Here is an 11803-nt window from a genome sequence, read left to right as displayed (position 1 = left end):
AAATAGTCGGTGTCATTTCCTTTAATCCCACCAACCGTTGCCACCTTGATACCGGATCCCCGCTAACAACAAGAAAAGGGCATTTCTGTAATTTCAATCCTCACCACCTCACCTTCCCCACGTTTATAAATCCCACCACCTTCTCCCCTCTCACTCTCACTCTCCTTCGCGAACACAAGTTCCGAGTCCTCAAAACCTCTTTAAACCCAAAAATACCCCTTAATAAAATCCGAAATCCCATCTCTCTCCCTTCCCCTCCCACAATGTCCGGCGTCTGGGTCTTCAAGAACGGCGTGGCTCGGCTCATTTCGAACCCGAGCAAGGAGCGGCTCGAGCTCCCCGACTCCACTGGTCAAGCCCGCAGGCGCGTACTCGTCCACGTGGCGTCCAACCAGGTGATCAGCTCGTACGCAGAGCTGGAGCAGCGGCTAGTAGAACTCGGCTGGGAGCACTACGAAACCGAAGCCGGTAAGCGAGCCAACCTCATACAGTTCCACCGCTCGTCGGCTTCGGCCCACCTCATCTCCCTTCCTAAAAACTTCAAGAACTTCAACTCCACCCACATGTACGACATCGTCGTCAAGAACCGGTCCCACTTCGTGGTTAGAGAGCACCCGGCGTAAGATAGCACGACCCAGCCCTTCATGGATAGATAGATTCCTCTTTTTTATGTGGATGTAGCTAAGTTGCGCTAGGTGTGTGTGTGGTGTAGGTTAGTATTGCTGTTTGTGTTTAGTGTTGTATGGTTTACATATATTTTTGTTCTATTTTTAGAAATATTGTGACTTAGAGCTGAGTAATGACACGTGGCAGGCGTGCGAAACCTTTAATCTGGTGGGCCACCACGTGGACTGGCCATTATTTATTTATTTTTGGGTTAGCTTGTTAGTACCCACCCATGTCAGTGCACACACTCCATGTTAGCCACCCCCACCAGGGATCGATACCAAGACCTCTAGTGTTGAAAAGAGGTATCTCCACTCAGTCTGCCAGTTGAGCCTATGGATCTGAGTGTTGAGTGTGATGGCCATTATTCATTATCGCTATCATAGCCATCCAAATCGTTCGTATTGTCAGGTCGACTATCGCTCTTGTTTTCCGCTAACCGTTGATCGTTAGGCCATTGATGTGGTATTTTTGGCCTACGTTGTGGCCCACTAGATCAGTGGTCATGATGAGTATTCTCATCTGACACGTGTAAGGTGAAGAGAGAGAGAGAGTCAATGTGTGTTTGACTGGCGCAGAGTCATGAGAGTAGAGTAGCAGTACTGCTCTACTGTTGGCGTAGCTCCAGGCAGCGTGCGCACCCAAAACGGAAAAAGTGCGGCGCGGCTTCGGTGGATCGCCAGATCCACCGACGTGCGTGGGATCCCTTACTGTGGGGCCCACTTAGATGTATGTGACTACATCCACGCCGTCCATCTGTATTGAAAATTTATTTTAGTGTATTAACCAAAAACTGAAACAGATCCAAATATCAGATTGGCCATGGTATAGGAAATAATAATAATTGACCGTTAAAAACTTCTTTTAGGCCACAAAAGTTTTGGATCTAGATGATATTCATGTGGTATCTTCAAATGGGTCTTTTTGACCTTATCACCGGGTTGTGAGACAAATAAACGTTCCGATGGACTCCGTGAAGTTTTTAATGGTGGGGATTGAATCAAAACTGTTTCCTGTGGTGTGGCCCACATAAAATTTGGGCATGCTTTATTTTTGGGATTATGCACTAAAATGAGCTTTGAAAATGTTTAGACGGTGTGGATTTAAGGTACGTACATCACTGTGGGTCCCACGGTCAGGTTGGCCCACCCACTTCAGTGGATCCCGGGTCTCACTTAATCCGCTTGTGCAGATAAAAGTAAACAGGTGTTAAAACGGCATGATCGAGACCGTTCACCAAGAAGGCCATGGTGGTTCGTTCCCATCCGTTCACTGGTTCATTGTGGGCAATTGCCCATATGAGGTTTTTTTACTGCCTACTCTGGTCAACAGGTTGGACGGTTGCGATTGTGGGATGGATGAGGCTCTTGGGGAACGGATTGCGTGGTGTGTCACACACCACTGACTCAGGAGGTGTGTTGACGTGGCAAAGTTCAGTGGGACCCAACATGATATATATGTTACATCCACACCGTCAGTCTATTTTTTGAGATTTTTTTAAGACATGATCCCAAAAATAAGGCAGATCCAAAACTCAAGTAGACAACGTAATAGAAAACATTAAGAATTCAACTTTTGCCATTGAAAACTTACCGGGAGCAAAGAAGTTTTAGATCAAGCTGATACTTGCGTTTCCATTCATCCGGGTTTCTGTAACCCTGTGAGCAAGAAACCCTGTGAGCAAGTAAATAGCGAGTAAACATTACATCTAGCCCTAAGAAGTTGAGAGTGAATAAACATTACATTGAGCCCTAAGAAGGTTTTACTTCCTGCTTAAAGAAGGAAATTCACGGAAACTTAGGTGTAGCCCACCATGATGTTTGTGAGAAATTCACCTGACGCATATGTATTTTGAGCTCATTTTAGAACTTGAAATCAAAAGTGAGCAAAATCTAAGACTCAAGTGGACTAATTAAAACATAAGGATTGAAAATCCATAATTGAAATATTCATGAGCCACATATGTTTTGAATCAGGCTAATATTTGTGTTTTTAGTTCATCCTAGTAGGAACAATGTTATGAACGGATGGCATGTAAACATCACTGTCAACCCTAAGGAGGTTTCAACGGTGAGAATTTCCCTGCCCACCGTTTCCTTTAGTGTGGCTCAATTGAGACTTGGATCTGCATAATTATTAAACTAATGGAACTTTCTCATGTGTGCGTGTCACACCACGCAATCCACTTCCAAGTTCTCGAAAATCCTCAAATGGGCCTACAAGAAATGGACCTTACTAGGAAGAATGCACATCGTCCACATGTTCAATTTCATGGGCACATGATACCTACTTAAACTCGTGGTAGCATCAATCGTGTGTAGAGGTGGGCACGGGACACCCGATCTGGCTAACTCAACTCATCCGACTCAGTCCGATCGGACTCAACCTGAACCGAATGGGTGAGTTGGTCCAAACCAAGTAAGCCTCGCCCAATCCGAATTCAAACCGAGTCGAGTTCAAGTTACCCAGTAACTGGACCCGAAACTCGATCCGGTTAGACTCGACTCGATCCGAAACCCTACTTGACCCGACTCTCTAACCCTACCCCGACCCGATCCTAACATCTCTCTCTCCCTCCTTCATCCTTCCTCCTCCTCTCTCTCCTCTCCTCCCTCCTTCCTTCCCTCTTCCAAGCCCGGCAACCACCCACTACCATCACCCTTCTTCTCCTCCCTCATCTTCACTCCCTCCCTTTCTCATCTCTCAATCCAACTTGGTGCCAATTTGACCAGACTCGATACTTTTGATCAGATCGGACTCGGTCTAGATCAGTCCAGGCCAGACCGAGCTCGGATTGTGTTAGGCAATCTGGATTCGGTATCAAGTTGGAAGCCAATTTCAAAACTGAATCGAGTCGAGTCATCCCTAACTCCATTGGACTAGATTTGATGCCCAACTCTAATCGTGTGTGCAGACAACTTCCTTATGATAGGCTTTGGTGATTCTCTACTATTCGTCTGGGGGCCATATCGGTGATGATCCACGGTTTTATATATAAAAAAAAAATCTCACATGCAGCCTAGGTGTCAATACGTGGTCTTCTTCAAATGGACGGTGAAAAACATAAAAGCCTACTAAAAGCAGGCTAATGTTCCCATGGAGTGGAATTTACAACTGACACTCCAGATTCGCCGATCCCACTCCCACCTGCAATGTAGAAAAGAAACGAACCATGATAGATTCATTTCGCAACGAACGGTAAAGCTCCTCAGAATCAGAAATCAAGATTAAGATAACGATAGACTAATGCTTTGATGCTCTGACAAGTGTGACGGATGATACGGAGGCAGTTAGAAATTAAAGTGAAATTACTTGCATGTCATTCAAAAAATATTCACTACTAAACTGCGGAAATGATAGATGCGGTCTTAGCCACGTCATGAATAAAAAATTATTCTATTTCATCATCTGACAACGAGATTGATGGACATTTGTTAAACGGTGGAATTGAAAAGAATCCAATGCTCTCATTTGAAAACACAGGTGTCCACTTGTGAGGGTTTAAGATTGTTCGATGCACCCGGTTAACTTCAGTTAATGCATGCCATGTGTAACATTTTTTAAGTGCAAGTGTATCAAGCGTCATAGGTAGACAGAGTATCAAATAACTCGACAAGAATATTCATTTCTTTATTTGTTGTAGGGCCCGACTGACCCAACCTCTGGTTGGGTCTGGGTTGAGAAAAGCGAGCCCGATTTGAATTTGGGTGGCTCAAGTTGAGTAAATTCAAATTGTGTTTGGCGGGCTGGAAATGGACCCACCACGATGTATAGGTTTTATCCACGATGTTCATTCATTTTTTAAGATTATTTTAGTTTATGATATAAAAATTGAGGTAGATATAAAGCTCAAGTGGGCCACACAACATGAAGCAGTGTTGATAATAATGCCTATGGTTGAAACCTTTCTGGGGCCCACCGTAACTATGAATTGCCATCTAACCTGTTCATAAGGTCACACAAACCTGTATGAAAGTAAAATACAAATGTCAGCTTGATCGATAACTTCTGTGGCTCTAAGTTTTTAAAGTGCACATTCAATCCCCACTTTGTGATCCACTGGGGCTCTGGATCTGTCTCAACTTTTAATTTTGTCTCATATGCTAAAATGATCTTGGAAAAATGGATGAATGGAGTGGATAAACCCATTACAATATGGTGGGGCCCACAGAGCCCTTGCGTAGACTGATTCGGTTGTACATTTATTTGGGTCGGTCGGGTCTAGAGGACTCCGGTTTGGTTTTGGGTTGAGCACCTGTGGTTGAAATTCGGCCGGGCCAGGTTGCAAGGTCGGGTCCACTAGGGTTGGATGAGGGGAGCAACTCGAAAAGCAGTTTGGTAATTTCTGACATCTTTGCGTCGAGTTGGGAGGTCTTGTCTTGGTCCGCGCAAGAGTACGTAAAATCAGCCCTGTGAAGATATGCTACGCCTCATGGGGTCCACATGCAACCTTAAGATTGAAGAATCCGAATCCTTTACTTACCATAAACAGAAGATCACTTTTTGTTGTAATGTGAGTGCGCCGCATCATCACTTAAAATCACTTTTTGTTGTAGTGTGATTGGGCGCATCATCACATACTGTAATTACGATATAGAAAAACAGAAATTTTTTGTTTATGACAAGCAAATGATCCAGATTCACAATTGAATTGTATAATTGAATTTGAAGCGTTGGAAAATAAACAGTACCAATGGCTCACAATGTCCCATCATCCATATGTGCGTCCATGGAAAATTAAGTTATGCAAATGGATGCAATAAGTTACAGTGCAAACAGTTGCTGTGGGCTGTGGGCTGTGGGCCCATCATGATGGGTTGACCCTTATGCGTGCGGTCTCTTGTTTGGCCATATACCTGGAATTAATCCAATTAAAAACTTAAGTGGCCCACATAGGAAAATGGCTTGTTTTGCCAATTGCTTTGGTAAAGTAAATGTATTATCATCATGATTTTACCACAATCAAATAAAAGCATGAAATGCATATGCTCTAAGAGCATGGTAGACTATCTTTGGTTTTACAATTTTCTATGAAATGTAAAGTAAATGTGTTGAGGGAAAATCGACAAGTCGATCAGTTGACTTATGGAATGGACTAACTCTACTGAACCGGCACGGACCTAGTGAAACTCGAGCCTGATAATGTGTCTACGTCCAAAAACAAGCCGACCTCCAAGGAGGTTGATACAACTATAAGGACACTCGAAGACTACGAGCTCATTCGAATAGTAGGATACCGACCTAATTCATAGGTCGGTCATAGGTCGACTATAGATCAACCATAGGTTGGCTATAGATCAACCACAAGTCAACTCTAGATCGATTACTACCCGACCATAGCTCAGTTATAGCTGGGCCATTGGACAACCATAGATCGACTAACGTTAAACTATAGGTCGACCCGACCATAGGTCGAATATAGCTTGGCTATAAGTTAGCACTATTTACAACGGAGTTAAATAACCATTAGGGTTCAACTAAGGCGAATGTTCATCTGGCAAGAGATTCAATATTACCTTCTTTCACTATATCTGGTACATTCGTCTCCCGACCTTTTCCCAGACTAACAGTTTCTCCAACGGCCATCTTCTCGGGAAGATCCCTGGCAGATTTGGAAACCTATGCAGGAAGACCTTCAACATATCAGGCATTCTAAATAAGAGAGACTTCATACAGTGTGATCTCCCCTCTTATATAAATATGAGCATTAAAGGTACGCAAAATCTCTTACCAAAAATCCTTCAATACTAAAAGATTCATATTTCTAGCCTGACTTTAGCATTGAAAGGTCCCCCTGCTCTAACTAGAATTTCCTTTGCCTTCTTCCCCTACAGCTCGCAAAGGTAAAAAGAGGGTGGATTAGATTTTTGCATCAAAAAAATGAATTATGACTATCATCATGGCCTTCATTGAAGAGTTATAAAAAGCTAAAATATACTTGTAAAAAGAAAGGTGTAATAATTGTATTCTTGCACTACAAAGTACAGAGTGGTGACTGTAGTCACATGTAGGTGATGTCACTGCACCACGACAAGAGTAAATAATTATTACTCATTTATTATAGGTTACAATTGAAAAATTAAAAAAAATATATTAAAAGAAATTATAATCATTACACGTTTTCACTTGAATTAGGTGAGAACTGGCTCACTCAAGAAGGTCTTAACCTTGATGTATGTATTATATGTTCACCCTCATCTATTCTTTCATATTATTTTCGAGCATTATCCTACAATGATGCGAATTTAAACATTTGGTGCACCATATCATGAAGGACAATGGTGATTGAGTATTAATGAACCACAAAAGTTTTGGATAAAGCTCATGTAACCTTATAAATAGATTGGATGACAAATATATACTACAAAAACATTAAGGCGCGCCCTAAGTAATTTTTAATTATTGGGCTTTCAATCACCACTTGGATCTACTTCATTTTTGAGATAATGCTTTAAAATAATCTATATGGCAAAAATAGATTAGTTGCGTGGATCCATATTACATACATCAAGGTGGGCCTCATGATAAGGGCCACACCATCTTGGGCGAGGCTGGATCCCACCTAATCCACTCTCTTCATACCAAATAACAGCTTTAATATAATATAGTGATGACTTGACATTCAAACTATCAGGGGTGGAAGGGTGTGAATCTGTTTTTTTTTTTTTTTTTTTTTTTTAATGTAAAAATATTATCATACCATTCAATCCTTGATATAAAATATTTCTCCTAAATGAGGGCCCACTTAAAAAGTTAGGCCATTCTTAAACTTGGGTGAGTCCCAATGGGATCTCTTGATGTAGTCAATCCAATGTTGCGGCAACATATGGATGACTCTGATCGTAGAATCAACTCTACAACCAGCCGGAATAATGCACGATGGTGAGCGAACTCATGCATTGTATCAGTAGGTGGTAGGCATGCAAGCAGTGACAAATATCCCGAGATTTTTTAAAATATCTTGATACTTTGAAATAATCAGAAGAAATTAAATTTTTTCAATTTTATCACAATATTATCCCAATGTATTCCGTATCCTTCAGTTCATAAGGTGGTCCCAAGGTGAAATCTACTATTAATAGATATCAGGCCAGCTCACTGATCATCTGAGCAGCACATGCAGCGCTGAATTTAGGATCTTAGTTATCATTTTCCAACCGTCCATTCTACTGTACATGTGGCCCACCTGACCGCATGGACCGTACGCATTTTCAGTGCAAGGAACTTTATGAATGTCATGAGTGCTGTACGAACATTGGAGTTTGGACTCGGACTGTATGGAGACCCGGTTCCCGGATATATCTCTGGTAACCCGACTCCGTGGGGGCTACTGTGATGTATTAGATTTATCCGCACCATCCGTCCGTTTTTAAAGATCATTTTATGAATGAGATAAAAAAAAAAAGGCAGATCAAAATCTTAAGTGGACCACAGGATAGAAAAAGTGGGGATTGAACGCTTACCGTTGAAAAATTCTCAAGGGCCACGGAAGTTTTCGATCAAGCTGATATTTTTATTTACCCTTCGTATAGGTCTTTGTGACCTTATGAATACGTTGGATGCAAATAAATATCATGGTGAGCCTTGGGAAGATTTCATCAGTGAGTGTCATTATCCCCACTTTTTCATATAGTGTGGTCCATTTGAGGTTTAGATCAGGCTCATTTTTTTATCCATATACTAAAATGTTCCTATAGTGTGGTCCATTTGAGGTTTAGATCAGGCTCATTTTTGGATCCATATATTAAAATGTTCCTATAGTGTGGTCCATTTGAGGTTTAGATCAGGCTCATTTTTGGATCCATATACTAAAATGATCTTGCAAAACGGATGGTCGGTGCAGATTAAAACAAATACATCAAGGTGGGCCCCAAAGACCGGGTGTCCAGGCAATATGCGTCCTTGGAGTTTGGCGCTTGGGGCGTGTTTAGATTCACGTATAGTATTGTAGAGGGAAGTAAAACTGTCCCATCAAAGTATTAGTGATCCTCCAGTAGTAATGCGTTTGTAAATTGCAAACCACTCACAATGTTTGGATAAGAGTGCACTTGTAATCACAGGAGACCTTGGTTTCCGAAATCAGTGTTTGGGAATGGAGTGTTCATCAGCTGCACTGCTTCCCAAGCATGAAATAGGTATAGAATTAACGCTGATTCGCCGTGAAAAGGAAATTACATATAGACATCCGGCCCTTAGATAATGTATTTACTGTCCAAAGTCAATGTGAGCCCCACCATGTGATGTAGAGCAGGTCGCGGACAGTTTCATGGCCAAGATGGATCAGAAAAGGCCCGGTCGACGACAGAAGTGATCCGGACCATCGGACCTTAAATCGGGCGTATCTTGCAATCCGGAATGAGTTATCTAACGTAAAATATATGATTTTGGGGTAGAACGAGCTACTTTAGCCAACCAACCCTGCTACGCTGGGTTGCGCAGCCCGAAATTGCGAAAAACCCCTTGATCGATGGTCGTTTCCCTGTTTTAATTTAGTTTTTACTATAAATAGTAAGTTTTAGTTTGATTATAACTCTTCAACCGTTGGGCTTTAGGAGTTGCGCCCAACGTGAAAAGAGCTTAGAATAATTAGGAGAACGGTTTGGTGAAGCCAGATAGAACACTTACTATTTTTGGCCGAAAACCTTGCGCACTAGTAAACATCACGACCGTCTATAAATAGTAAGTTTACTATTTATAGTAAGTCGCGGATTCTAGGAGTTTGAGTTGTAGTTTGATTCTAATTTCTTTCACAGTGCTTGGTACCCTTATTTAAAGGGTTGTGAACTTGTTTTTAATTATTTATCAATCAATTTCGAATTTATTAGAATTTATTTCTATTTTTTGCTTTCTTTCCTCGTGGATTCGAGAAGTCTCTGTGAGGAGTCCAGAGAAGTTCCGTGGATTCGGAATAGTTATCCTCTTGAGGAAGACGGTGCTCGACCTCACGTCCTCCCCTGCGTCACCATGATAACGTAAGTAACACCAGTTCCATACACCTGATTCTCAATTCCAATTCCTTTCTCGCTCTCTTTACTTCCTTTCTCCATGGAAAAGATTCCCCTGCTTTGAAACTCTGTTTCTTAAGATTTACAGAGCTGTTGGGATTTGAATTTAAATGAATTGGGTGTTTGGGTTATGGGAATTTCTCTTTGACATCGACGGATTTCTTTCCAAAACAGGGGCATTTTCTTCCAAAGAGCCATTTTCTAGAAGAAGATAACCCTCTTCTCTGCCCATTCAAAGGGAGATTTTTCATGGAGATTGAAATCAAACCCGGCGGATTTGAAAAAAGGCCTGACTGACTATTCCAACTAGCTTCTGAAGAAGCTGTTGGGGTTGCATGGAAAGATCCACTTCTGCAATTTCTCCCAAACCCATCTACAGAAGAAACAGAGGACATGCGTGGAGCGGTAGAAAGATCACATCTTTCCCCAATTCGATTGAGTGGCTGAGATGTCTTGATCTGTTTCTGATATGGGTTTTCATCGAAATATTGCTTCGCGTCGAATATGTCGATTTCAGTGTCGTCAGCTCAATTTCCAACGGTAGGTTTGAGGGATGGTTTTGCGACGGTTGTATTAGTATCAAGACGGATATGTGAAGAGAATGAGCCGTCTCTGAAATTGGGTTTGGATTGGAATCTGGTGTAAGGAGGAGATATATCTGTAGTTTGGAAGGTAGACCTTTGGCTGAGGCTGCCATTGAAGGAGGAGATTTTTTATTTTTTATTTTTTTTAATTTAACTGCCGTTTGCTATAGCGGTGCAGTGCAATGAAAGCATTGCACATACACCTGTGTGATAGCAGTGATTTACTTTTGAGAAATTGGGCTGGCGACGTACTCGGGTCACCAGCATACCATGTGGTGATGTTTGAATAGCGTCGATTTGAATGATGTATTTTATTGACATATAAGGTACATTACATTATGGGCCGGAATCCAAACACGCAGTTGAAGAAGGGCGCACGGATCATCATTCCTCATAAATTCTACGGTGTTGTGAAAGGAACGGATCATACATGATACAACGCAAGTTAAATAAATACAACTGTCACGAAAAGCTGTACAAGTGAACTTGGATGAGTACCATATACAATGCTCCTCCCGGGAAAAAAGAAATGTACATTTTGATCCATTTTGCACTATGTGCGCATGCAGCCCCATTTCAGCGATCCAAACCGTTGATGTATTAGAACCCACCATGGATGACCCATGCACCACAATCTCCCATGTCGAAATCCTAATCCTACCAACGATGGCTGCAGTTAGATGTTTCTATGTGAAAATGCAACAATGGTTTTTATTCAACTGAAAATGGCCGATATTCCATGGCTAGGATCTTCGTACGTAATATAAGAATTTTACACATGGGGCCCACATTGGTGTAAATTATATTGATGGTTTGGATCAATGAATTTAGTAATTCAACATGAGATGTAAAATCAAACTAAGGCTTGTTTCCATTGTGATGAATAAAGATGGAGTTTCTAATCTTAGTTCCAGTTTGGTGTAATCTTATCTTAGTTAATGGTTTCGAGTACTTATTTCGGTGTATTTAAGAAATAATAATAATGAAAATGAGTTCATCCTATCTTAGTTAAATATAATTATTTTATTTCTTTCGATAAAGATTAAAAATAATCTCAATGGACAACAATCAAGATATCTAATGCATAGTATCTACTATAAATAGCTAAAAAAAAAAAAAAACATTGGGTAATAAGGTGAGCACATGGATCTTACCATACAAATAAATTGATTCTGGTTTAAATAGTGGACAATGAACTGGATAGTTAAAAAAATGTCAAATTCAAGAAATAAATGTTTATTACTTGAAAGTTAGGGACGTTTAATCAAACCATATGAATACTTAAACCCATGACCTTAGGGCCTGTTTTGGGAGCGTGGATTTGGAACCCCCTGAATTCGAACCAGAGCCCCAGGTTTGGAAACCCCCCGGATTTGAAATCCTCCCCGTGTTTTTGGCACCTGGAGTGTGTGTGAGTTGACTTTAATCCAAAAGTACCTATGCATGGTATATTCACAGGGATTTGAATTTAATTACTAAATCAACTTTAATATCTCTAATTAGCGAGATATGTAATTTTTGACACAATGGTTGTGATAAGCCCGTTGA

The 11803-nt window shown here is 41.2% G+C and overlaps 1 protein-coding gene across 1 annotated transcript; it reads left to right on the top strand.

Moving 5' to 3' along the window:
* The first annotated feature begins 263 nt into the window (after positions 1-263).
* Positions 264-623, top strand: LOC131244274 (flowering-promoting factor 1-like). The gene has a single exon (XM_058243908.1). It carries the CDS (start codon positions 264-266, stop codon positions 621-623), a length of 360 nt encoding a protein of 119 aa, XP_058099891.1.
* The last annotated feature ends 11180 nt before the right edge of the window (positions 624-11803 follow it).

This window comes from Magnolia sinica, chromosome 4, assembly GCF_029962835.1.
Source record: "Magnolia sinica isolate HGM2019 chromosome 4, MsV1, whole genome shotgun sequence".
In the NCBI taxonomy this organism is placed as follows: Eukaryota; Viridiplantae; Streptophyta; class Magnoliopsida; order Magnoliales; family Magnoliaceae; genus Magnolia; species Magnolia sinica.
This window is presented reverse-complemented; position numbering and strand designations above follow the sequence as displayed.

What these genes read in the sequence shown, in the direction of transcription:
- LOC131244274 (XM_058243908.1), top strand. Translation starts at nt 264, where the DNA reads ATGTCCGGCGTCTGGGTCTTCAAGAACGGCGTGGCTCGGCTCATTTCG.